Consider the following 27,918-nt stretch of genomic DNA (forward strand, 5'->3'; position numbering starts at 1 on the left):
CCGGTTTCGGAGGGAAGAGAACGGAAGCCGGCACGCACACGTTAGAGCCCCAGAGCGTGCTGGTAAAAGCACAATTTTCGGCGGCGAGTCAGCCCGGGAAGGAGCATCGGCGGTAGCAGTAGGATTCGCCGGGCGGTCATTTAAATTAGCGCCAGGGGGAGATTTTAACCATATGAATAACTATGAAGGGCAATATTATTTCTTAGTATACGACTTCCTAATTATTTCCCTTGCGCAACGCGAAATCGAGAATGTGAAAAGCGCGACAACTTGCTCGGTTGCTATGATTGCGCAGGCGCCGAAGCCAGACGATGGCGGAGTTGGATGTTGGGCAGCACTGTGGAGTAAAGCACTGCGGCCAACTAGGTAAGTGTGTATTTTTAAAATGATCTGAAAATAGAAGTAAAAATGGATGGTCCTTAAAAACATTAGTAAATCCCTACTTTTATTGACTAGCGAAAGTTTACTCGCATCAATATTGCATCAGAAAATTATTGTAGCCCAACTTTTGGGTTCCCTGAACCAGATGAGCTCTGTGCTACGGTAGGTCTAGAAAGCTCCCACTCATCTCCTAATGCAGTGTTTTCCATGATTCCCCTGGAATCACATCTAGCCAGTTGGCTTTCAGGATCACCATAGTCATGCCTAAGAGATCCATTGTTAGCAAATGTATGCTACAATACAGTATCATATACCACAGTTCTCTGCAAGGAATGTATGCGGTTCATAATAAAAAATCAAGTTCTTGAAAGTTACATTGTTAGAAGGAAGAGGTGATGGATAAGAGAATAGCTATAGAGAGAAAATGTATCTCATATATTCATTGTGCCAAGCTGAAGAAAAGCTGACTTTCTCACCCTTCTCCCCCACTCACATATATAAGAATCACCTAATACATAGGAGCCAACTCGGTGGATGCTGAGCAAGCATCCCAGGAAGGGGTAACTTATATTGTGTTGGCACTAGAGAATGACATGGGGACAAATTTTTCCCCCTCCCTACGGAAACTCATTTTCCAGTTCTGTCCCCGCAAATTCTTTTCCTGTCCCTGCCCCATTCCTGCAAGCTCCGTCCTCATCAGCAGAAGCCTCAAACACTTTGAAATCATAAGTGTTTGAGGCTTGTGTGGTTAAGGCAGAGCTTACAGGAATGGGACAGTGACAGTGACAAAACTCACGGGGATGGGGCAGGAAAATTGAGTTCCTGCAAGGACGGGGAAAAATCTGTCTCCAAGTCTTTCTCTAGTTGGCACCCAAAATCATTTTTATCTATAGCACCAATGGCCTAAGGGCTAGACAAGCAGGCTGAGAAACAGGGAAGCAAAGCTTTAAGTCACACTGCAGCACCATGTGGTTTTGGGCATGTCATTAACCCTCCATTGCATCAGATACAAACTTGCCCCCGCACTCCCTCCTCTCTTTTTATCAAGCTGTATTAGAGGTTTTTTGCGCAGGCTGGTGTGATAAATGCTCCAATGCTCATAGAATTCCTATGTGCGTCAGAGCACTTATCTCACCAGCCCGCACTAAAAACCTCTAAATCAGCTTGATAAAAAGGAGTGTTTGATTGTAAGCTTTCTAGGGAAAGGAAAATACCTAACATACCTGAATGTACTTTGCCTTGCGTGATAACTGAAAAAAAGCATGAGTTAAATCTAGTCGTCTTACTGTAGTGTCCCGCAAACCTTTCGGTCCGGCAGCACACTAAACCCAGTGCCCCGGCTTGAAGGCACCCAGAAGTGTGCAGACATTGATGCGATGACATCATACGCATGCATGACATCACGTCGATGTCTGCACATGTGTGGAGGCCCTCCGGCCGCGACCCTGAACTTGTCACTTCGCCGGTGGGGGATCCAGGAGGAGAGACGCCGGCAAGCTGGTGAGTCATCGGCTGACTGCCTGCAGGATGTGCCTCTCGCCACGAGAGGCCCTGAACCTGTCTTCAGTGGTTGGGGATCCAGGAGGAGGGGAGGTGCGGGGAGAAGAGGAGAGGCGTCGGCTGACTGCCTACAAGACGTGCCTCTTGCCGCAAGAGACACGTCCTAAAAGCAGTCAGCAGGTACCTCTTCTCCTTACCGTCGACTCATTGAGCACTAGAGAATGACACGGTGACAAAATTCATCACCGTTCCCGCGGATAACCGCGGTAAACCATCTTCATTTCATTCTTTAAGGAGAGAAAGAAGAATCGGAGTATGAATGGCCACAACCGCTGACCCTCAAGCTTTGCTTTGAAGAATGCTGGTGTAGAAGGACTGAGGCTGAAATAGACACAAAAAATGACATGGGATTATTTCCCGCGGTTATCGGCGGGGACAGGAATGGTGATGAATTTTGTCACCGTGTCATTCACATCTGGAATCTGCTGCGGCACACAGTTTGCGATACTGTCCTACCATTAAAAATGGTGAGGTTGCAGCTAAAGTCACTGACTTAAACAGAACTGGTGCCATTGTTTAAAATGGCTAGCAATGAGGATAAAAGAAGGTATTAAAGGTAAGTATGAGGGAGCCCAGATATGTAGGAAGAATTTAGATTTTAGGTTTATTCATCTTTTTATTAGAAATCCACTTGGCTAAAATAAAATGGTCTAAGACTGTAAAAGGTGCTATTGTAAGTTTTTAAGAATTTAGGGATCATCTACATTGTGCCACTGAATGACCATCAGTCAATCTTGGACAGGTAATATATTATTGTCAATATGTTACTTTTAAAAGTAATGAGTAACAGTAATGATTACTTTTGTGCAAATGTAACAAATAACTGTAATAGATTACATTTTTCAGTAATGAGGAATAGAATGTCAAGTTATTTTATATAGTTACTTTTTAGTAACACTCATCTGATTTTCTTTGCGCCACAAGCCCATTTTGGGGCTCTCACCAGCTTCTAGAAAAACTTCCTTTTGAGTGAAATTGTTGAAGTATGCAGTATGAGGTGGTAAAGATGGTTGGGTCTTCAACGTTTAAGTCAAATTTTCTGATTTAGTAAGTGAAAAAGATAACAATATTAGGTGCAAGTTGTGTCTGGTAGGCCACAAACGTAAGAGTGAATAGGGTCTCTATATCAGCTTTGCATGGCCGGATTCTTGATCTTTGCCCGCCTAGGGTTTTCCCTGGTATTTTGGGGGCATGGCAGCAGGACTTGGGTAGGGACCTGGGGGACAATTTCTTGTTAAAAACCCTGACTCGAACTGCGGGCATGGTACATAGTGCTGAGCTCTGTGAATGTCACTTTCGAACTGTCCTGCGGGCCTACGCCTCCCAGAGTCAGGCTTACCATATGGGTTGTGTAGATAATCAGTTATGTATCCGCTGTTCGGTGGAGGTAAATTCTTACTTTCATGGTTTCTGGAGTTGTGAGGGGATTCAGACCTTCTGGACCGAGATGGCCTCCTTTTTACAGGGCTTGTTGCGGACCCCTGTGCCAGTCTCCGTGCAGTCTATGCTGTTTGCCCATTTTTCATTCTTGTATATGTACAATTCTTATGAAAAATTATTTCTTAGTAAATGTTTTATTTTGGGGAAGAAATGTATCTTGTGTTGCTGGCTGTCTGCTGAACCACCTTCATTCTGGTATTGGAGGAATCGCCTCCATGAACTTATGGGTTGGGAAGCCCGTTTGGCTCGTTCTTCCCGACGCCGGAGCAGAGACTTTGTTCACACTTGGACTCCATATTTGAACATTTTGCCTCCTGAGAGTCGTAGCCGGGTCTTGAATAGACTCCACCTCTGAAACTGTGCTTCTAGATGTCTCTGCTGTTCACTGCTTGCGAGTTTTCTGTACATGTGGGGGGATGGGGAGGGGTGGGTGGGGGTAGGGTTTTCTTTGTTGGGGGGTGGGGGTATGGTGGGTCCGGGGAGGACATAAGAGTCCAGTCCTCCGCGGGTGTTTGATGAAACTGCATTCCTTGGTTATTCTTGCTGTTGTACTTACTGTTGCTTAATAAAATAGATTTAAACATAAAGTGGTGTCAATGCTAGCAAAGAAATAAAATTTTATTCAGCCATCTGTTAATTTTAACCAAATCGTATGAAGTAATTTTTCTGGGTGAGTACTGCCAAGTTATGAGTCCATTAGCAGCTGCACTGGACATTCTACAGAGTGGTCATGTTGAAAATGAAGCTGACGTTAAGGGCTCCTTTTACGAAGGTGCGCTAGGGCCTTAACGCACGGAATAGCACGTGCTAAATTGCCCCACGCACTAGCCGCTAACGCCTCCTTTTGAGCAGGCGGTAGATTTTCAGCTCGCGCGCACTAATCCAGTGCGTGTGCTAAAACTGCTAGCGCACTTTCGTAAAAGGAGCCCTAAGTATGCCTCACCTCTGGTTCATGCACTTCTGCGTGGGCTCGAAGGAGCGTTTTGATCATTATCTTGACCACCAAAGATTTGATTTTAGCTGCAGTTATGCTGCCACAAATTTTTTTCATTGAGTTGAAGGAGATGAAATACAAAGAACTTCTTTTTGAAGCAATGAAGACAATGAAGCTGTCATTGGAACAAACTGCATCAGCTTCAAGAAGTGATTGTGGTGATGAAGATGACTTCTGTTTTCAAAATGTTGTTGGCAGCGACAGAAGTGATGCTGCTAAATTGGACCTAGTTCTAAATGACAATTCTTGTGACGTAATCCATGTATGGCAGTTTTCTTTTCTCAAAATCGAGGCACTGTTTTTGAAGTATAACATAGATTTGCCTTCAAGTTCTGTTGAAAGGCTTTTCAAAATGGTTGGACAAATGATGTCTCCAAGAAGATGCAAAATGACAAAACATTTTAAATGCAGATGCTCCTTCATTGTATTGGGAACTGCAGATGTTATACTTCAAAAACAGTGCCTAGATACGAAGAAACTGTTATTGGGCCTATTTCTAAATTACATTACAAACCTGGACGCCTATGATCAACCATTCTGATTGAACAAGTTTTTGTTTCTTTGCTGGCATTGATGCCAGATGTAGGCTGTACTTGCTGCTGCTACTCTGAGAACTGCTAAATATAGATAGTTTGATTTCTGCAGTGTTCATATGCTAGCTATTTTCATATTTTTTCCTTTTTGATTTAAATATCTTTCTAATTGTATTGGATCCCTATATTTGAGGACTTGAACATTTTCAATTTAGATGTTTTCTTTGATAGGGATAAATTTCCAATTGCCAGAATTTATTTGATGTAATGTTAAAACAACTGTTTTTATCTAAGAATTAACTAAGAGTAACATATTACAGTACTTTCACTGTAACTTAGCATACTACTTTCATTAAACAAGGAACTATGGGCTCCTTTTCCAAAGCTGTGGTAGAGGTTTCTACTGCGGGCCGGCAAGGTAAAGACTCCAACACTCTTAAGAATTCTTTGAGTATCAGAGCGTTTACCTCACCAGCCTGCAGTAGAAACCTCTACTACAGCTTTGTAAAAGCCAGCGTATATTAGTAACTGTAATATATTACTTTTTCCTTGTAGTAACTAGTAACTGTAATATTTTTTTTTTTAAGTAACTTACCCAACACTGCCATCAGTTTAGGATTCTGAACACTATCTGAAGGACACAAGCAGAATGACTGCTGTTAATAGTTATACTGTATTTTGTAACTCAAAACTGTTTGTGGCCATTAAAGGCTATAGTTGAGAAGCCCAGGTCCAGAAGCACCAGCTCAAGAACCAAAGCTTAAAAAATACTTGTGATACTGTCTTAAATGTTGAAATCTGATAAAATCTGTGTTCTGATTTCAGATTTTCTTCCATTTGTATGCAGTTACTGTTCAGGAGTATATTGGTAAGAGGAAATATTGCATAGTGAATCAAAGTTTCAGTGTACTAATAGTTAAAAAGCCAGTGCTCTTCATGGTTTTGGACAATAGGTATAGCCCAATGCTTTTTGTGTCTGGCAATGTTAGCTGAAGACAGTGTTGAACTTTACAGCATATGAGCTTGAGGCCAGTACAGGTATTCATTCTTGAACCAGAACTCATCAGAACTTATGTCTGGTGGGTTCCAGCACACATTAATATCACAGATACTAGGCAAAACCAGTGCTCCTCTTTGCTATTGGCATTTGGCATGGTACTAGAAGAAGGTCAGTGTTCGAGCCGACGATGTCAGTATTGAAGGAGAGGACAGCACTAAAAAATGCAGATTCCCTTAGGGGAGGTTGTAATAGCAGCACTGTCATTGATAAGTGTTGCTGTTGATGACTGATCCTGATAGTACAAGGTTCTATCCTGCCCAGTTACCAGTAGCCATAATAGAGAGGTAAGAAACAGAAAATGATGGCAGATAAAGAACATATGACCTATTAAGTCTGCCCCTTTCCTCTCCCTTAGAGATCCTAGGCACTTATCCCAGGCTTTCTTCAATTCAGATACAGTTTTTGTCTTTACCACCTCCACTGAGAGACTGTTCCATGATCTCACCACCCTTTCTGTGAAGTAGTATTTTATCAGGTTACTTCCGAGTCTTTTCCTTTTTTACTTTCATCCCATTCTCCCTCATACCAGAGCTTCCTTTCAGTTGAAAGGGACTCGCCTCTTGCGCATTTATGCTATGAAGGTATTTAAAAAATCTATATCAGATCTCCCCTCCCTTTCTTCCAAAATGTACATATTGACATCTTTATGTCCCCATTTGTTTTTTGCTGCTGACCATTGTAGTAACCACCTTCCGTACCAACTTCATTCTGTTATTTCTTTTTAAAATGCTGTCTCCAGAATTGAACACAGTACTTTAAATGAGATTTTACCAGAAACTTATACAGAGGTACTATTGCCTCCTTTTCCCTGCTGGTCATTTATCTCCCTGGGCAACCAAGATTCTTTTTATGTTGACTTTTCTACCTGTTTGGCCACATTAAAATAATTTAGATTTGATCGCTCCCAAGTCTCTTCTTTCTTGCACAGAAAGTTCTTTACCCCCTGTACTGTTCCACTCATTTTTGCAGGCCAAAATGCATGACCCAGTATTTTTTTTTTTTTAAGATTAAATTTTAGCTGCTAAGTTCTAGACCATTTTTCAAACTTCAGTAGATCCCTTCCCATATTATCCACACCATCAACATGCCCTGATGGTCTTCCACTCAGCTTGGATGATGCTTTGGTACATTCCACTGGTCCGACATGGGTGAAGAGGAAAGTACAATTATGCCTTACCTGATAGCTGTCTTTCTTTGAGTACTGCTAGATCAAACCAGAATAATCTATCCTCTATGTAATCTATGTGACATGTGGAATATGGATGATTTAAAACAAGTGAGTGTAGAGGGGGGGGGGTGAATAATGTAATAGTATGAGTGATTTGTTGTGTTAATGATGACTTTTAAAATTACAGTAAAAGGAAGCTTTAACAATATCATATTGAACTGCTTCTGTTTACACCAGCATACTTGTATTTATAAAGGGAAAGTGAGCAGATCTGCTCTATCTGTGCCTCCTGGAAGGAGGGCAATTCCCACTGTTTTGGCAGGACTCGAGGAGCAAAAGAACAAAAGGTGGAACATGTGGATGGTTAGGATCCAATATACTGTGTATTTAATGCATAGTTCAACAAAGTGTCAATACAAGCAATTGGTTGCTTTCAAAAAAAGTTCAGCAAAGTGTCAATACAAGCAATTGGTTGCTTTCAAAAAAAGTTCAGCAAAGTGTCAATACAAGCAATTGGTTGCTTTCAAAAAAAGTTCAGCAAAGTGTCAATACAAGCAATTGGTTGCTTTCAAAAAAAGTTCAGCAAAGTGTCAATACAAGCAATTGGTTGCTTTCAAAAAAATTCAGCAAAGTACAAAATACAAACAATTCCTTTTCTCAATATGGCCGTGTTTTGGCAATTATGCCTTCATCAGGCGAATGAATAAACTTTACAAATATATAAAAATATAAAGACATATAGAGATAAATACATATAATTAAAATAAATAAAAACAAAGAAACAAATAATTTAATTCAAAATCTATAGAACAGGCAAAATATAACTATCCCTTATTTCCAAATGTTTAAATCAGCTGCATTTGCCCCTTGATTCAGAGCTGTGACGTACTAATGGATAACTTTTTTTTGTTTTTCCTAAGTCTTGAACACAGAAGCAGAGCTTCTCATGGTTGTCTGCAGGTAAGCAAATGTCCTATACATAACCTGTAGATTGTTTAAATGCATTTTAATAACAAATGTAAAGACATTCAGTGTAGTGGCCAGGTTAGATGGACTCAAAATTGAGAAAATGTGGTTAACGCTGAATAAAGGGTTCGCGACACAGTAGAAAGTCTATTCTAATTGAACTGATTGTCCCAAAAAGCAGCAAAAGAAAAAAATATTCAGACTCGAGAGGATTTGGACTTTTTATTCAGCAATTCCCCTTTTCAAGCTCAGGTTCAGTTAAAAATTCAGGTCCTTGCACAAGACAACTTGCAATCTAAATGTGTACCTGAGGTGATGAAGATAAAATAACTTGTCTGAGGATACAGGGAGTATTTGTGAAAGAAGCAGGATCTGAGCCTGGTTCTCAACCTTCTGTTTTAACCAGGCTAAGCCATGTCATTGAGGTTTACTCACATACATAGCAGCATACCTAATTTTGCAGAATAGGTAACTCAGTGAGCTTTGTGGTCAAATGTAGAAACATGATGGCAGATAAACTAAACCTAGGCAGATCTTACTAAACCTTATAAATAGAGAATGACACGGGGAAAAAATTTATCCCTGTCCCCGCCCCGTCCCTGTGACTATTATCCCCGCAGCATCCATACAAGCCTCAGTACTGCAATATTTAGCTTATTCCTTCCTTATAAATCAAAGTTCTAGCTGCTGAACTAGAGAAAGAGATGTTCAGTTGGCAAGGCTTTGTTTATAAATTTTTATAAACAACTAATATACTACTTTATCCTAAAGCAAAAAAAATAGAATAAATAAATATAAATTTTTTTTCTACCTTTGTTGTCTGATTTCTGCTTCCCTCATTTTCTCATTCAATTCCTTCCATCCACTGTCTGTCTTCTCTCTGCGTCTTCCATTTGCTCTTACTGTGCCTCCCCTTCCCGCAAAGGTAAGGGGGAGGGAGGGAGATAGATTTGGGTAGGTAGGAGGAGGGAGGGGGCCATGCACGATTGGTGACCTTGCGCATTCCCTCCCTTAACTGCGGGGACAAGGCCATTCACCACCCCACGGGGCAGTGGATGGCCTTGTCCCCGTCCCCGTGCCAGCAGTGAGCACTTTCCCCCCTCACCATTTCTGCGGGTTACCTGCGGCTAGCCGTTGGTAACAACCACCGTGTCATTCTCTACTTATAAACTCACCCCCAAATCCCACCGATCATACTAACCATAAATTCTTGCAAGTTCATTCTCTCTGTTTAACTTTGCAAGCTCCCTATTTAACTTTGCGAACTCATTCTCTCTGTTTAACTTTGCAAGCTCCCTATTTAACTTTGCGAGCTCATTCAATCTGTTTAACTTTGCAAGCTCCCTGGGAATGCCCAGACCTATTCTTTTTGTAAACTGCCTAGAACTGAAAGGTATTGACGGGCTAGAAAACAGCAATGCAATGTAATAAAGGCCAAATGGCCCATCCGCAGCATCTATTATCTCCTCTGTCTAAGAGATCCCATGTGCCTGTCCCACTCTTTCTTGAAGTCAGACACAGTCTTTGTCTCCACCACCTCTACCAGGAGACTATTCCATGCATCAACCACCCTTTCTGTAAAAAAGTATTTCCTTAGATTACTCCTGAGCCTATAACCTCTTAACCTCATTCTATGCCCTCTCATTCTGAGTGAAAAAATATTTCCTCCTATTGGTTTTAAAAATATTCCCCTTTAACTTAATCAAGTGTCCCCTAGTCTTTGTAATTTTTGACAAAGTGAAAAATCGATCCACTTGTACCCGTTCTACTCCACTCAGGATTTTGTAGGCTTCAGTCAGATTTCCCCTCAGCCTTCTCTTTTCCAAGCTGGAGAGCCCCAACCTTTTTAGTCTTTCCTCATACGAGTGGAGTTCCATCCCTTTTATCATCTTTTCCTCTTACTTTTACTTTTCTTACAAAATGGTTTGTTGCCCTTACTATAGCACCTTTCAGTTTTGCCCTCTGCTTTCCTACTTCTTCCAGATGTTCCCACCCAGACAACAATTATTTAACATAATCCCCTGTCTGAACAAAGTTTTTTTTAAAGTTTAGAACCTTCACTTTCAAATGAGCGTTCTCCAATATTAAACCATACCATGTGGTGATCACTGCATGCTAAATGATCAACTATAACACCAGAAACACTTTCCCTGTTGTAAGCACTAAGTTCAGTATGGCCCATCCTGCTTAGATTCCGTTACCAACTGCTGGATCAGTTCTCCTTTATGTATTTTTATTTATTCATTCAGTTTTCTATACTGTTCTCCCAGGGGAGCTCGGAACAGTTTTACATGAATTTATTCAGGTATTCAAGCATTTTTCCCTGTTTGTCCCAGCGGGCTCACAATCTATCTAATGTACCTGGGGCAATGGGAGGATTAAGTGACTTGGTCAGGATCACAAGGAGCAGCTTGGGTTTGAACCCACAACCTCCTAGTGCGGAGGCTGTAGCTTTAACCACTGCGCCATACTCTCCTCTCTCCTTGTAGAGAGTCCAGGCTCTCCATACTTCTAGGACAGTGGTCTCAAACTTGCGGCCAGGGACCACATGCGGCCCCCCAGGTACTATTTGTAGCCCTCGGTATGTTTATCATAATCACAAAAGTAAAATAAAACAGTTTCTTGATCATATATCTCTTTTGCTATAAATTAAAATATTATTATTAAGACTTAGCCAAAAGGAAAGATTTATAAACTATAAAGAGTTTTACCTCATGCAAAATTGTCATTTCTTTAATAAGACATTAGCTATTTTTTCTGAGGCCCTCCAAGTACCTACAAATCCAAAATGTGGTCCTGCAAAAGGTTTGAGTTTGAGACCACTGTTCTAGGAGATCCCACAATAGGGATACTCCAATCAATATCTGGCATATTAAAATCTCCTGTTCGTAATACTTCACCTTTTACAGCTACATTTTGAATGTCTTCTATTAAAACTCCGTCCACTTCTTCCATCTTTGGAGGCCTGTATATCATACCAGTGTAAATATATTTTTAATTCCTTCTTTCTAGTTTGACCCACAATGTCTCTTCCTTACCCTGTAGATCCTGCAATTGTGTGGCTTTAATTTGATCTTTAACACATAATGCTACTCACCCTCCTTTTCTTCCTAACTTGCCTTTCCTGAACAGATTATAGCCTGGTATAACGAAACATTTTTGCAACCTCTATGATACTACATATACCATCTTTCGCATGACTTTGGACTATAAGTTATTTCTACCTTCTACCTCGTAGCATCACTCCTTAAACAGTACTAGTTTTATCTCTTGTAGTGTACCATCTCTCAAACTGTTTGGTAATGTATCTTCTGTAGCTGCCTTTGTACTGTACTAAATTGTCTCTCTTAAAATTGTACTGTAAATTGCTGTGAACCTACTTAGGCCTAGTGCCAACTCATAAATCTCAGATTAGATTGGATATCTGTCATGGCGCTCCGTGAACCACATTTTTGTGATTGCCACTAAATCCAACTCAACCCTCTTCCATCAGAACCTTGTTTCCCATACTTCAAGCATTGGTGTATACTGCTTTCAGTTATAATAATCTATAGAGTAAATTGACTTCAGATGATCAGGAAACTGTTCTGTTCACACTTGTAAAAGTGATCAAAGGAATAGAGTGTCATTTTTCAAATGTGAAATCACATTCAAAATAAACATTGAATTTTTCACTGTTTGTTTAACTGTGGGCATACTTAAAAATGACAGCAACTTTACTACGTTCATTTTCTTTTTATTGTTTTATGGTGTTTTTTTCTATGCATTGGATTTTTTATCCTCTATAATAAAACCCTAAGCTTGCGCACTTAGGGTTTTATGATCCCTGCCACCATGCTGTGTGCCTCTGTGCTGAATTTGATTGGAGGCACATGGAGCAGCTTCGGACGGCTTGGGGCGCATGCAGCAATTTCAGCGGCAGTGGCGTTTTGACTCCTGCCCTGCCGGGACGCCTCTTCTCACCCCCGGACCAGCAAATGCAGCAGATGCGAGGCATTTGCTAGGCCAGCCCACTTTGATAATGCGAGGTGGGCCGGCCTAGCAAAAGCCCCGAGGCTGCCCGGGCTAGCGGATGCTGGACAGGGGGAGCAGGGAAAGGAGCAGACCTACTGCTAGACAGGGGGGATCAGGTAAGAGATACTGCTGGACAGGAGAGAGGTAAAAGGAAGGGAGAAGGCCTACTGCTGGACAGGGGGAGCAGGGAAGAGGTGCTGCTGGACAGGGGGGAGGTAAAAGGAAAGGAGAAGGCCTACTGCTGGACAGGGGGTGCAGGGAGACGTACTGCTGGACAGGGGGGAGATAAAATGAAGGGTGAAGGGGCTGCTGCTGGACAGGGGGAGCAGTGAAGGGGTGCTACTGGGCAGGGGAGATGTAAAATGAAGGTAAAAGGGCTGCTGCTGGACAGGGGGAACAGGGAAGGGGTGCTGCTGGACACGAGGGAGGTAAAAGGAAGGGAGAAGGCCTACTGCTGGACAGGGGGAGCAGGCAAGGTTGACAACCGAGGAAAGAGAGGGACATAAAGAAAGAAAGACAGCGGCCAAGGAGAGAGAGATAGAAAGAAATAAAGAAAGACAGACACACACTATTCTAGCAACCATTAATGTAACGGGCTTAAAGATTAGTATTACATAAGAACATAAGAATAGCCTTACTGGATCAGACCAGTGGTCCATCTAGCCCAGTATCCTGTCTTCACAAAGTCCAATCCAAGTCGCAAGTACCTGGCAGAAACCAGAATAGCATTCCATGCCAACCCCTTTCATGGATGTTATGCCCTTGAAAGGATAAGCAAATGTAATAAACCTGAACTTGTTTAAGCACACAGAGTGGGGAAAAGGCTAGCATAAGGTAGTCGATCTGTAAAAATAAAATCAAAGTAATTAATATGATTTTTCTGTGTGGTTTGGTAATTCATACAGTTGTTCCTTTCTCTTTTTGAATGTTTAGGATAGCACAAGAAATGAAAGTGTGAAATCAGAAGGACACACAATTCATCCTTGTACATTTAGAAGTTGCGATGAAAAGGAGCTGGTGTTACTTTTGTGTCCCTTTTGTGACAAACACTTTTGTCTCAGGTGAGCAGAGCTCTAGAATATCTCACACATTAGCAAGTTTCTGTTTTGTGAGTTCTTGATTAATTGGTACTGTTTAATGTTCTAGGCATCGCCACCAGTCAGACCATGAGTGTGAGAAACTGGAGTGCACAAAGCCTCGTATGGCTGCCACTAAGCAACTTGTTCAGGAGATTGTAGGCAAGTGTTATACAGCTTGTACATCTTACAGGAGGAAAATGTTCAGAGGGGCAACAAAAATTATTAAGGGGATATAACGCCTCTCTTATGAAAAGAAGCTAAACAGATTAGGGCTCTTCAGCTTGGACAAAAGATATCTGAGAAGGTGATATGACAAAAGTTTATAAAATCATGACTGGGTTGAAACACTGAAATAGGGAATACTGTACCATACCATGTCTTATACCCCGCAAAATTCAACTTTGATTCTATGCGGCTGACACTAAGATATCAGAAGTCACATTACATTTTTGATTAAGAAGAAGTAGGTTATAAGATTGCTTTGGATTAGAGAATGACACGGTGACAAAATTCATCACCGTTCCCGTGTCCGCGGATAACCACGGGAAACCATCTTCATGTCATTCTTTAAGGAGAGAGGGAAGAATCAGAGTATGAATGGCCACAACCACTGACCCGCAAGCTTTGCTTTGAAGAATGCTGGTGTAGAAGGACTGAGGTTGAGATAGACACTAAAGAATGACAGTCTCTGGTATCCAGAGCAGATATTGTGATGTCATAATGCCTCATTCCACCAATGCCTAAGAGCCAAACTCATCAGTAATGTCACAATTGCTTGATTATCCTATACTTGGCTCCCGTAAGAATCAGAGTATGAATGGCCACAACCACTGACCCACAAGCTTTGCTTTGAAGAATGCTGGTGTAGAAGGACTGAGGTTGAAATAGACACTTGAAAATGACATGGGATTATTTCCCGCTGTTATCCGCGGGGACAGTGATGAATTTTGTCACCGTGTCATTCTCTACTTTGGATGTCATTGGGTGAAGAATAAGAGCTGCAATACTGGGACAGACCATAAGCCAAGTATCCTGTTTCTAACAGGGCCAACCCAGGTCACAGTACCTGGCAAGATCCCAAAGATTAAAATATATTTTATACTGCTTATCCTAGGAATAAGCAGTGGATTTCCCCACATCCATCTTAATAATGGCTTATGGACTTCTCTTTTAGGAAATTATCCAAACCTTTTTTTAAACCATCCTAAGCTAACTGCTTTCACCACATTCTCCGGCAATGAATTCCAGAATGATTATTAAACTGTTCAAAGCATTAAAATAAGAGGGTGTTCCATGAAGCTAACGATCAGCAAGATTGGAACTGAATCAGAAAGTATGGTGTTTTATTAATGCAGTGCAAAATTAAGCTGTAGAATATGTTGCTACAGGATGTAAAGGGGGCACTTGATGAAGTTGCAAGGAAATACTTTTAAAACCAATAGGAGGAAATATTTTTTCACTCAGAGAATAGTTAAGCTCTGGAACGCATTGACAAGTTGTGGTAAAAGCGGAAACGTAGCTGGTTTTAAGAAAGGTTTTGACAAATTCCTGGAGGAAAAGTCCATAGTCTGTTATTAAGACATGGGAGAAGCCACTGCTTGCCCTGGATTGGTAGCATGGAATGTTGCTACTCTTTGTGTTTTGGCCTAGGTTGGCCACCATGAAAACGGACTCCTGGACCTGATGGACCATTGGTCTGGCCCAGTAAGGCTATTCTTATGTTCTTATGGTGTGATTACAATGATTAAAATAATGGGATTCAGAGCTTTGTTGAAGTTCTGGAGGAAAAGTTCATAAAATTTATTAGCCAGATAGATTTGGGAAATTCATCCCTTAACTCATGAAAAAGTTATGATAAAAGATATGCTAAATAGATCTACTTTATGGAATCCAACAGTCACTTGTAACTCAAATTTTCCAATGTCAGAAACAGTGTCATGGGCTTGATGGATCTTGGCCTGACTCAACATGGCTTTTCTTGGTGAGAAGGAAAAATACAAGGCACTTTAAGATGCTTCAGCATTTATAGCCTATGAGAACAGAAATCCTAGAAGGCTGGGTGGTATATTAAGCTTTTTAAAATAAAACATTTTAAGTCATTGACAAATGAGGACAACTTGATGATCTCTTTCATATTGTAAATAGAAGATATATTGCAGAGATGGATCACTAAACCTGCTGAAATCCAAACCTGCTCTTGAACAATTAAATCACATGGATTGCCATGAATATGCACAGCATGACTCCAAAACCAGTCCCTAATCTAAAGTGCTGATTTTGCTTCATTATTTTTTTAACTTCTCTTTTTCTTAAAGAATCCAAAAAATGCAGCCCAAGAACCAGAGGACGAAAGGGAGCCAAATCCAGTGAAACTGCAGCAAGAGTTGCACTGATGAAGCTGAAGTTACATGCGCTTGGGGAGAGATCTCTTCCACAGGTTAGGGGTGTTTTTTGTAAATATTTTTATCCCAGGACAAGCAGGATATTCTCGCATGTGGGTGACGTCATCCACGGAGCCTTGGTATGGACAGCAGCTAAAGTGCTCTTGCACTTTAAGAATTTTAGAAAGTTTGCGACTGACCACCACGCATGCATAAGTGCTTTCCCACCCGATGTAGGCGTGCAGCTCCTCAGTTCTGAGTTTTCCAAGGAGCTGCAAAGTCGTGTGTAAAAAGGTCTCTGTTTAGTTTTTGCCTTTCCGCTTGCATGTTCTCAGATATTTTTTTTTTTTTTTTCTTAACTCCTTTTCTTTTTCACTAAAATAAAAATTAAAAAAAAAGAAGTTTCTTTATTTTTTCAGAAGCCGTTTTCTGACAGCAGGGCCTTTGCCTCTGCTTCCACCTTCAAATTTTGATTTGGCTGAGCTGGTTTTCCCTCCCATGTCCTGCCCATTAACTGGCTTCATGAATTGCGGTAGATGCCAGCGCACTATTTCTTTAACTGATCCACACAAGTGGTGTATTCAGTGCCTGGGTATGAACCATCGCGTGGAGTCGTGTACGTGCTGTTCATCTTTGCAGAAGCACTCCATTAAAAACCACCTTCTACAACAAAACTTATTTTCGGTACCATGGATACATCGCAGGTACCTTTGACACCATCCAAGCCATCGTCATCGAAGGCATCGTCATCAATCGAGGTACCAGCTTCCATACCGGTGTCGCAGATTATAGCTCCGTGAGATAAGCCAGCTAAGAAGTCACCAGCTTCTTCTACCAATTTTTCCTTCTCTTCTTACACAGAATCAAAGTTCGCTTCTTCATCCCAATCTGCAGTCTTTACACCTGACAGCATGGTATCTCTTGGGATGAACTCATCTGACCTTCAGTTTTCTCAACCTGTCAGAGACATCTTGGATGCTTCCAGAAAACCAGCCACAAGACAATGTTATACTCAAAAATGGACTCAGTTTTCTGCTTAGTTCAATCTTCATCATCAAGAACCACAATCCACCTCTTTGTCTTCAATTCTGGATCATCTTTTTCATTTATCTCAGTCTTGACTCAAATCAACTTCTATTAGAGTCCATCTCAGTGCAGTTGCTGCTTTTCATCAACCATTAGATGGAAAACCTCTCTGCTCACCCTGTGGTTTCCAAATTTATGAAAGGACTATTCAATGTTAAACCACCTCCGGTAGTTTGGGATTTCAGTGTTGTACTTGCTAAACTAATGAAGCCTCCGTTTGAACCAATATCTACTGCTCATCTTAAATATCTCACTTGGAAAGTTTTCCTCATTTCTCTGTCCTCTGCTCGCAGAGTCAGCGAACTTCAAGCCTTAGTGGCGGATCTACCATTTACAGTGTTTCATCGTGATAAGGTTGTACTCCACACCCATCCAAAGTTCTTACCTAAGGTTGTTACTGAGTTCCATCTCAGTCAATTGATTGTCCTTCCAGTATTTTTTTCTAAGTCTCATTCTCATCCTGGAGAAGCAGCTCTTCACACTTTGGACTTGCAAATGAGCATTGGCCTACTATTTGCAACTAACTAAATCGCACAGATATTCTCCACAACTTTTTGTTTCTTTCAATCTTAACAAGTTGGGGCATCCTGTTTCCAAGAGGACAATTTCCAACTGGCTGGCTACTTGCATCTCATTTTGTTATGCTCGGGCTGGCCTGCAACTGGAGGGTCATGTCACAGCCCACAAAGTTAGATCCATGGCAGCTTCTGTAGCTTTTCTATGTTCTACCCCTTGTGACAAATCTCAGCTGTGGGAAGTGGTGGTGATGATGGACGCCAGCCTTCATGGTTGAGGGGCCCATTGTTGTCACCTCATGGCTCAGGGGAAATGGAGCTCGATGGAGGCAGGGTAGTCCATCAATTGGCTGGAATTATGGGCGAAGCAGCTGGCCCTGTTATCCTTTTGGAAGTTGCTCTGGGAAAAGCTGATCTGTGTACTTGTGGACAACGTGATGGCAGTGGCCTACATCAACAGATTGGGGGCACTCACAGCAAGAGGATGATGGAGAAGAATGTTTGCTTGCTGTTGGCAGCCCACATTGCAGGAACATCGAATGTAACAGCAGATTTCCTTTGTCGGACCGCCCTGGATCTGGCAAAATGGAAACTGTCCCCTTCGGCTTTTCTGCTAGTTCTGTGAAAGTGGGGGCTCCCTGTGTTGGACCTGATGGCAACATGTCACAATGCCAAGGTCCCCCCACATTCTTCATCAGGGAAGAGAACTCGGGTCAGAGGAGTTAGATGCCCTGTCTCAGCCCTAGCCTCGAGAGGGGCTCCTGTATGCATTTCTGCCCTGGCCCCTAATAGGCAGGGTTCTCTTCAGAATCAGAAGTCACCCAGGATAGGTGGTCCTAGTGACCCTGGACTGTGGTATGTGGGCCTGATGCAACTTTTGGTGGATGAACCCCTGAAGCTCACAGTGATGCTGGATCTGTTGTGTCAGGGGACCGTTCATATGGAAAACCTGCTCTTAATGCCTGATTCTTTGGTGGGCATGATTAAGAAGGAAAGGTTTTTCCAATTCATCATTGCTACCTTACTGCAGGCTCATAAATGCTCTACATTGGGAGCCTACACCAGGGTTTGGCTTCTGTTTGAATCTTGGTGCTCCCAGAGGGCGATTTTGCTGTTCAATTCTTCTTTGCCGCAGATTTTGTTTTGCAGGATGGCTGCGAGAGAGGGTTAGTGGCCAGCTCTCTGCGGGTGCAAGTGAAGAAGCTAGCCTGATTTTAGGGACAAATACAGAATTCTTTTTTGACAACTCATCTGGATGTTGTTTGTTTCCTGAAAGTGGTGGGCTGCTTGCATCCTCCATGGAGGAGGCCTTGTCCAGACTGGAAGCTTAACCTGGTGCTGTGATTATTGCAAAGAGCTCCTTTTCAGACTCTTCAGAGATCTACTGTGAAGGACCTCACTTTGAAGACAGTGTTATTTCTCGTGGCAATCACATCGACCCAGCAGGTGTCTGAGCTTCAGGCACTGTCTTGCTGCGATCCTGTCCTGTGTTTCGCGGAGGTCCGTATGGTTCCTTCATTTTTGCCTAGGATGGTTTTCACCTTTCACATGAATCGGCCGTTATTTCTTCTGGCCTTTTGGGAGGAAGACAATCCTGACCAATTTCAACTGCTTCACCTTTTTGGATGTCCATAGGATCTTATTGTGTTAACTTGCAGGTCACAAATGACTTGTGTTCTCTTCAATGGTCAGGCTAAGGACATGATGGCCTCTAAGGCGACAGTAGATAGATGGTTTAGGGAAGCCATATCTTTCCCTTATTTCTTGGTAGGGAAGACTTTGCCTTTGTCTTTAAGGGTGCATTCAACTAGGGGCACTGGCAGCATCCTGGGCAGAGTCATGGTCTTTCTCTTTGGTCTGTTCCTGTTCCGGTGCCGTTCCCGGTTTAGTTCGCCTAAGCAGACCCCTCCTGAAGAAGAACACGAAACTCGGGTCGGGGGGCCAGGCATTGAACAAATGTGATATTTGGCACTTTACTGCACTACTTGCACCAAATGCTTTTTTGCACAAATTGCACATTTTTGCACTAGATTTTATTTTCCGCTGGACTCTTATAGCGATATTTCCCTGCCATTTTTTGGACTGTGGCAGGAGTATTGGGAAGATACGGCTAATAACATATACTAGCCCTAAGAGTGTTTCCATCGTGTTATGAACACTGAATCAGAATATGCAAGGATAATTTTGTTTTTAATGCAATGTTTTGTAAATTGTGAAATGAGAGCTGTGATATAATAAAGCACTTTCTCTTTGGAAGACATTTGCCGTGTGGCCACTTGGTAGTCGGTGAATACGTATGTCAGGCACTGTTGTGTGGATTTGGTGGTGCAATCAGAAGCCTGTTTTGGAGCATTGGTACTTTCCGCAGCATCATCCTACCCTGTTTAAGGACTGCTTTGCTACAACCCTTATATCTGGATTTGTCTTCTACTTATGACAGGGAAGATAAGATGTCTTATCTGATCATTTTCTTTCCTTTAGTCACAGCAGATGAATCCAGGGCCCCGCCCTTCTTGTAGGTTTCTGTCTGTCTCTATGTCCAGTGTCTTTTCCTTGATTTTTCCTCAGGGAAGCAAGTATGCAGCTGGGGGTTGCTGGCTCGTGGCATTGGTTGGGGGGGCGCTCAGTTGATGTTGACTCCTTTTTGGCTTGGCTAAAGAAATACTGGAAAATCAGGGATCCAAGGTAATGGATCATACAACTTTGGTTTTCTCTTTCTCTGCCTGTTGGTACATTGACTTAACCCATACATTTGGATTTGTCTGCTGTGACTAAGGGAAAGAAAATTATCAGGTAAGACATAAATTTATCTTATAATCCACTGCTTTAGTAGACTATGTTAAGATCCTGAGACTTTCACTGACTTTACACTGTACTTCTATGTAATGATAATTGCTGTTGATTGTAACTCGCCTTGAACTCCACTTAAAATTTGGCAGGATATAAGACCATGTATAACAGGGGTGCCCACATTTTTTGGGCTTGCAAGTTACTTTTAAAATGACCAAGTCAAAATGATCTACCAACAATAAAATTTTTAAAAAACACAAAGTACACTGTACGTAGAGAAAATGTTAATTATCATTTATGTTCCGGGGTTTTTTCTCAAAGAGGTCAAGGCAGATGACTCTATGCAATGTCACCTCAGTAACAACTATACAAAAATAGACAAATATACCCCCTCCCTTTTTACTAAACTGTGATAACCAGTTTTTAGCACAAAGAGCTGTGCTGAATGCCCCGCGCTGCTCTCGACGCTCATAGGCTCCCTGCGCTAAAAACTGCTATTGCGGTTTAGTAAAAGGGGGCCATAGTGCAAAATATAGACAGCAGATATAAGTTCTCAAAACGGACACATTTTGATCACTAAATTGAAAATAAAATCATTTTTCTTACCTTTGTTGTCTCTGGTGATTTCATGAGTCTCTGGTTGCACTTTCTTCTTCTGACTGTGCATCCAATATTTCTTCCCTTCTTTCAGCCTACTGTATGCTTCCTCTTCTCCAGACCTCATTCCCTCCCCCCAACTTTTTCTTCCTCTCTCCCTGCCCCCTCCCCTTTTTTTCTTTCTTTCTCCCTGCCCCCTTCTGTCTTTCTGTCTCCCTGTCCCCTTTTTCTCTCTCCATGTCCCCTTTCATTCTTTCTGTCTCCCTGTCCCCCTTTCTTTCTGTTTCCCTTCTTTCTTTCTGTCTCCCTGCCTGCCCCCTTTCTTTCTTTGTCTCCCTAGCCCCCTTTCTTTCTGTTTCCCTTCTTTCTTTCTGTCTCCCTGCCCTCTTTCTTTCTGTCTCCCGTCTGCCCCCTTTATTTCTTTCTCCCTGCCCTCCACCAAGCCACTGCCGCCGCCATCGGGGAACAGGCCACCGCCACCCCAAGCTCTCTCTGCTTCCCGACGCAGAAGTGTCAGACCGACCAGCCTTCCTTTCCCCAAAGTCAATTCTGACGTCGGGGAGGAAGTTCCAGGCCAGCCAGGCAGCGATTGGCTGGCCCGGAACATCCTCTTCGACGTCAGAATTGACGTCGGGGAGAGGAAGGCTGATCGGCCCGGAGCGTCTGCATCCTTTTTAAGGCGTCGGGATGCAGGTAGAACGCAAAGGCAATGCGAGTCTTATCATGGAGCACGGGATGGGCTCCATGATCGACTCGCATTTTTTTTTTTTTTTTTCGATCTATTGGTCGATCACGATCTCTTTTGGGCACCTTTGATGTATAACATAACAAAGCCAGACAAATTTTGTTCACTATTAGTTTCATTTGTCTTAAACTTAAGCAACTGTAGTGTAAAAGTGAAAAAAATGATCTGCATTTATAGTTCCACTTTAATTTTTTTTTCACATTGATGGTCCCCTAGTTGCATAGAAGTTTTGACTTATCTACTTTCTTGTTACAGTCAGAAAGAATTTACTTTCAAGTATTATTACCCAAGGAGAGTAAAGAGAGAAGCGTGCCCATGTTTTTCTGCAACAAGTGGAGTATTGGTAAAGTAGTAGACTTTGCAGCCTCCCTGGCAAACCTCAGAAACGACAACAATAAATCCACTGCCAAGGTACATTTTGTTTTCAGGTATTCCACTTTATGAACCTATCAACCTAATTTACTAAGCTTTATTTTCTTATAAACACAGAATTTGTATTGGGGGAGCAGCCTTAATAGACCATTACTTTTAAAGGACTTTATCATTTGTTCTGCATCTAAATTAGATAAAGATTTATGTGTTTGCATTTCAGAAATTGCGACTGTGCCATGTGACATCAGGGGAAGCTTTGCCACTGGACCACACTTTGGAAAGCTGGATATCAAGTGCCAAGGACCCCCTCTATAATGGCGGGAATATAATCTTAGAGTATCTGGATAATGACTGCACAGTTCTAACTAATATCGGCTCTTACCTAGCTTAACCCACTGCAAGTATGAGCAGCTAATTTGCTGCTGCTGGAAGTCTGCAGAGATGCATAACAGAAATACTGAGGAGATGAAGAAAAAACTAGTTGAACACAAAGTTGATCAACTTATTTTTATTAGTTTTTGAGAGCAAATCAGTAAATCTCAGCTTTTGTGGCAGATTTCCCTCCACTCATTGTGAAGCACTTTAGTTTTCAAGAAATAGGCTTTCTTTCTTCTAGCCTTTATTTCAAAATGCAGTAGACTCTCAGTTATCCTGCACCTATGGGAATTGATAGATGTAGAATAAGTGTTACCGTTAATAAATAGGCCTAATTAATACTATACCCCATACCATACCATAAACTCTGTATTGACTTGATATTCTTCATGAGTTCCTGCTTTTTCATGGTTGCCACAAGAATTTGCAGCAGCCTTTCAGATAGCAGCTCTTCTCGGGGCAGGAGTGAAAGAAGATCACTTCTGCCCCGGTTCACTGCTAGACCTCCAAGGATTTTAAAGGTACTATTTATATTAATTGGGAAGGTGGGAGGGAGATGAGAATTCTTAGAGTCGGCTGGGACAGGAGGCAGGAGGGATCCCTCCTGTCCTGGCCCACCAGTGGCCCATTAGATCTTACAGCAGGCCCGGTGGAGGCCTGCAAAGAGTCCAGGAGGGGGGCGGATGGGCACTGACCTGAACATAAACCGAGACCTCCCCATTTTCAGCCATTATTTTGGCCCCAAGATCTTGATTTATGTTCAAATATATACAGTATACAGGAATTCAAAGTTATTTCATGTTTGATTCCCTATTTTCCAGCAGCTCCCTTCCATCACTACAGGCTAACTTACTATCACCTCACATAGTGGACAGCTCTTGAAGAGCTGCTTTTAGCTGTTTAGCCCCTCAGTTATGGAAAGCACTCCCCACTGAGCTTAGGCTGGAAAGTTCTTATAAGTTTAAAATGGGTATTAAAACTTGGTGATTTCCAGAAATATGGTTTATACTGATTAGTCAATGCCTGATATGTTTTTGATTGTATTTTGGGCTGCAGGAAACAAATTTCCCTCTCTTACCTTGTGTATGTTTATTACCTTGTGTCTTTGGGGCAAAAGCAATAACACAATAATTCCATCCCATCTTTTGTTTTGCTTCTTTGTCTTGTGAGTCTTTTTTTGTCCTTCCTATAACAGTAAAGATTTTTTTTTAATATGTTTTTAGGGCAAGAGAACCATCAGTCTTCAATACTTGGGTTCTGTTCCCAAGACCACGAGATCTGGTATAGAGAGACTCCTTAATAACTTTTTTTCTGCTCTGCCTCCCAACCCTGTGGGCTGTGCTTCTTCTTTCCAGTTGTTCTCTCTACATGCGAAATAGTAAGAGCCTGACAGTTCTGCTCCTGTTTATTTTTCAACAGAACAATATATGGAAAAACACTACAGTATGAAGGTGATACTATATATGATCACAGTAAATGGTCACCTTAAATGATATATATATATATAAATGGTACAACCTAAATATATTATTAGATTTAAAAAAATGATTTCCTGGAATACTTGGCAATTTTCTTATATATGGGACTTAATGACCTGATTATAACAAACCCTATCAATAATATTAACCCTACATGGAAAACATTTGCTGAATTGCAATCTCTTAACCTCACTGATAATTCTATAATTGGATTCAATTATTATACTCTGTGAAAAAGTCAGCCATAGAAATTAACCTTTTCATCATCAAGGTCAGCAGCTATTACATAAACAATGTTTTATATAGATCACAAATAATGTAGGAACACCAATTAAATCACATTATCTATCACTGTCTCATTCCTGCTGGTCTTATAAAATTGCTTTAGACACAGTAAAGCATATGTTGTTTGAATGTAAGTTTGTTGAATTATACTGGAAAGAAATATGAAATACTATTTGTTCAATATTTAATTTGACAAACGAATTAAGACATCATCTTGTGATCTGTATGTTTCCAACATATCCTAAATCAGCAACAGTGCTTATTGTTAGAGTCTCTGTTGTCCATTGCTTTAAAAATTATCTTAAACTCTTGGAAAGACCTATCCAAAATCCATTACATACAGTTGTGGAATTTGGTTTGTGTAACATACCGATATGAAATTTACTAAGCTAAAAATATCCATATTACATTCCAAAAACACTGATAAATTGTATATTTTATCTACTTTTATTGATACAGAGGACATATCTACAACATTGTCTTAGGTTTAACTCTTTATGTTAGAACTTTTACTCTCTCGCAATCAAAACCAGGGAAGGGTGGGGGGGTTATTTCTGTCATAATTTGATTTTTAAATATTTACATTTGGAATGGGTGGGAAGATGGAAGGATCTGGCTAATAGGGTAAGGTTATTGGGGAAATCTATGGGCTCTTTTTACGAAACCGCATTAGAGGCTTTATCGCATGTACCTTTTTAGCGTGCACTAACCCCCGCAGTAGCCGAAAAATTACCACTTGCTCAAGAGGAGGTGGTAGCGGCTGGCAAATTAGCACATGCTATTACGCGTGTTAAACCACTAATGTAGCTTCGTAAAAAGAGCCCTATGTTTGTGTTTTATTAAATTATCATTAGGTAGATGGGTGGGTGGGTGGGAGAAATTGGTTGGTTATGTATTTTTGAAAGTTAAATGTGCTTATATGATATATTTATGTATTGCACTATTGAAGATTGGAAAATCAATAAAGATTTTAAAAAATAACTTTTACTTTTTCTTCATAATTATTGTGATAACAATACTTGTTATGCAGTGTTTGAGAATTACAATGTTTTTGTAAAAATAATGTTTCTTTTCTCAATAAAAATACAAAGACTAAAAAAAAGAAGCCCAGGCGGATTTGAAAACATTTTTAGCCCATAGTACAAACCTGGAGAAAACAAAAGGAGGTTGAAGGCATCCAGGTGGTACAATTGAACAATCTCCTGGCTGCACCTCAATGAAAGGCACAAAGCAAGGTAAACACACCTTAACTATATAACTATGGGCTCCTTTTACGAAGCCACGTTAGCAGTTTAACGTATGTAATAGCACGCAGTTTGAGTTGTGATATCGTCAGTTTGAGTTAGGCACAGGAAGTTTGAAAAGGAATGACTGTGGCACACAGGAATTGTGACAAAGAGGTAAAATCGATCAGTCCTAGGATCAAACTGAAAATAGACGCTGCAGGCACATTATGGTAAAGGAAAAGAGACTCCTTGCTGGTGTAGAAAAGCCTCTGGGACCTGCCCTCCCAAGCAAATACACTTTAAAGACTGAGGAGAAGAGGTGAGAGGATGCAGTCACTCAATAGTATGCTAGAAATACACCTTTTTCACATGTGTAGTTTCAGTGGGAATCTATTATTTCTATTACTTGTTTTCCTGCATGGAAGATCAGTGGTAAGTAAAAGCTGTGATGGAGCTTTGATTGTTTCAGTTGTGAAGTGACTTGACGACAGTAAGAATTTTTCATTTCCTATATGAAGGACAGTGAGGAATCATTATTAGATGCGAACTGTGCCGCACGTGATGCTCCCAACCACTCTGAAAGCTCCTTTAATCCTGCTTAATTCATTAGTATTTCCGGCTTAATTGTAGACAAACTTTTCTGAGTAAAATCACTGTTAACAGACTCCATTCATGGATATGCAAAAGGTTTGCACAGATCATATTATACAGAGTTGAAGTAGTGCCTATGTTGTAGCATTTGACATAAAAAGTGGTTTAATAAAATAATTCTGCATTTCTACCAATCTACTGTTGTTTTTAGTCTCTCATTTCATTGCTTTTGCAACATCCTGAGCTGTTTTGCACTTCAGGTTATTCAACTTGTGGACTTCAGTACCAGATAACCATTAAAGATATGTTCCGTTTATTTCAGTGGTCTCAAACTCAAACCCTTTGCAGGACCACATTTTGGAGTTGTAGGTACTTGGAGGGCCTCAGAAAAAAATAAATAGTTAATGTCTTATTAAAGAAATGATAATTTTGTATGAGGTAAAACTCTTTATAGTTTATAAATCTTTCCTTTTAGCTAAGTCTTAATAATAATATTGTAATTTATAGCTAAAGAGACATATGATTAAGAAACTGTTTTGTTTTACTTTTTTGATTATGATAACATACCCAGGGCCTCAAAATAGTACCTGGCGGGCCGCATGTGGCCTCTGGGCCGTGAGTTTGAAACCACTGGTTTATTTGATTGTTTTAGTATCAACACTGTGAGTTTATAAAACTATGCTTTAAAAATTGCTTTTGCAGGGGAGGATCCTTACCACTTACTGAAAATGATTGCAAAGCCTCTGTTAATCAGCGTTTTGTTCTTCATGAGCCTGAGTCTAGCAAGGAAGCTGCCTCCACATTATCTTACTATTAATGAGCAGAATGAAATTATTCTTGCCTCTGGGATGCAAGACACATTTTCTGTGATGTCCAGTTATAAAGAGAGCCCACAGGCACAGAGCTTCCTTAACTGCAATGTCAAGACCCAGACCGGGTTTGTGTAATGATCATAACTAGGATTTCTTGTCCTGCACCAAGTTTTACTGTACAGTATGGGTAAAGGCTGGAGAGAAAGGGGAAACGACACTGAAAGTCCAACTCTGGGATCTACAGGGAGGACAAAGAAGACTTATAGAAGAATCCAAAGTCAAAGTGACCAAAACTGCACCAAAGCATGTTTCAGAGTCACTAGGGCAGTTTGTTACAAATATTGTAATCTTCCTCTTGCCTCTGATTCTGCTGAATAGATGTGCATTTGGTTGTAAGATTGAAATGGAAACGCTACAGAATCTTTGGAAGGAACCTTTACCAGTAGTGCTTGGGGCAGCTATACAGTTTCTCCTGATGCCGCTTTATGGGTTTCTGTTAACTCGAATCATGTCATTCTCTCCATTGCTCTTATGGTTTTATTATGGCCTATACGAGCCCAGGAGGGGGAGGAAGATATCTTTATGTCCTGCTTTTGGAAGGAGACATTACACTAGCAATCTTGATGACATGCATTTCAACATTCGTAGAATTATTCACGATGCCCATCAATTCATCAGTCTACAGTCAAATTTTAGGGCTGACCAGTTCATTGCACATTTCATTCCTGAAAATCATGTTAACCCTGCTTTCAATTGAAATATCTATATCAGGGGTAGGGAACCTTTTTGGCTGAGAGCCATAAAGCCACATATTTTGAAATTAATTCCGTGAGAGCCATACAATATGTTTAAAGTTTAAACATATTGTATGGCTCTCACAGCATTATATTTTAAACCTAAATACAATTAAATGTGTGCATTATAGGTAAGACCAACACTTTTAAAGTACAATAAGTCTCTGAATTCTTTTTAATAACGTTGTTATGCTGTTCCTAACCAATGATGAATAAAGCACTTCTTACCATTAATGTGACTTCTGGTGCTGCATGGTTTTGCTGATGGCTTTGTAGTCTGGTTGATACGAGGTGAGGTGTTGAGACTTCCATCCGTTAAACGTGATCGTAGGTTGGTCTTAATGTTCCTTAGAAACATAGAAGATGACGGCAGAAAAGGGCTATAGCCCATCAAGTCTGCCCACCCTACTGTCCCTTCCTCTTAAGTCTATACCTAGTGACTATTTATTCAGATTGACTCTCTTATGGATCCCCTATAGGCATCCCATTTATTTTTAAAGTCCCATTTATTCTTAGTCCAACACGATGCAGGTCTTGATCATCCCATCAAGTCTGCTGACCCATCCTCTTAAGTCTATACATAGCGACTGATGTTCCAGTTCGACCCTCGTAGGGATCCCACATAGGTATCCCATTTATTCTTAAAGTCCAGCACACTGCTGGCCTCGATCACCTG

The 27,918-nt window shown here is 41.1% G+C and overlaps 2 protein-coding genes across 10 annotated transcripts; both read left to right on the top strand.

Moving 5' to 3' along the window:
• Nucleotides 1-26,751, top strand: ZFAND1 (zinc finger AN1-type containing 1). 9 transcript variants are annotated; one of them, XM_033933953.1, is made up of 9 exons: nt 1-366; nt 5,734-5,776; nt 8,057-8,096; nt 13,050-13,177; nt 13,263-13,354; nt 15,511-15,632; nt 21,565-21,720; nt 23,280-23,434; nt 24,911-25,054. In XM_033933953.1, coding segments are annotated over exons 1-9 (792 nt in total). In that variant the 5' UTR covers nt 1-311; the 3' UTR covers nt 24,912-25,054. The 9 variants fall into 9 exon arrangements, 5 of the variants coding, with proteins under 5 accessions (XP_033789844.1, XP_033789843.1, XP_033789845.1 ...); XR_004538364.1 differs by lacking the exon at nt 23,280-23,434 and adding an exon at nt 26,339-26,751 and having other exon boundaries at nt 2-366; nt 21,565-21,737; XR_004538365.1 differs by lacking the exon at nt 23,280-23,434 and adding an exon at nt 26,339-26,751 and having other exon boundaries at nt 2-366.
• SLC10A5 (solute carrier family 10 member 5) lies at nt 26,365-27,477 on the top strand. Its single transcript, XM_033932790.1, is given in 4 exon segments — nt 26,365-26,545; nt 26,548-26,630; nt 26,633-26,973; nt 26,975-27,477. Coding segments are annotated over 4 exon segments (873 nt in total). The 3' UTR covers nt 27,243-27,477.
• The last annotated feature ends 441 nt before the right edge of the window (nt 27,478-27,918 follow it).

Source organism: Geotrypetes seraphini, chromosome 2 (assembly GCF_902459505.1).
Source record: "Geotrypetes seraphini chromosome 2, aGeoSer1.1, whole genome shotgun sequence".
In the NCBI taxonomy this organism is placed as follows: Eukaryota; Metazoa; Chordata; class Amphibia; order Gymnophiona; family Dermophiidae; genus Geotrypetes; species Geotrypetes seraphini.

Excerpts from the sequence above, each read along its gene's own strand:
- ZFAND1 (XM_033933951.1), top strand. The coding sequence starts at position 312 with ATGGCGGAGTTGGATGTTGGGCAGCACTGTGGAGTAAAGCACTGCGGC. Across the intron at positions 367-5,733 it reads AAAGCACTGCGGCCAACTAG|ATTTTCTTCCATTTGTATGC; the intron begins GTAAGTGTGTAT and ends TTCTGATTTCAG. Across the intron at positions 8,097-13,049 it reads CTTCTCATGGTTGTCTGCAG|GATAGCACAAGAAATGAAAG; the intron begins GTAAGCAAATGT and ends TTGAATGTTTAG.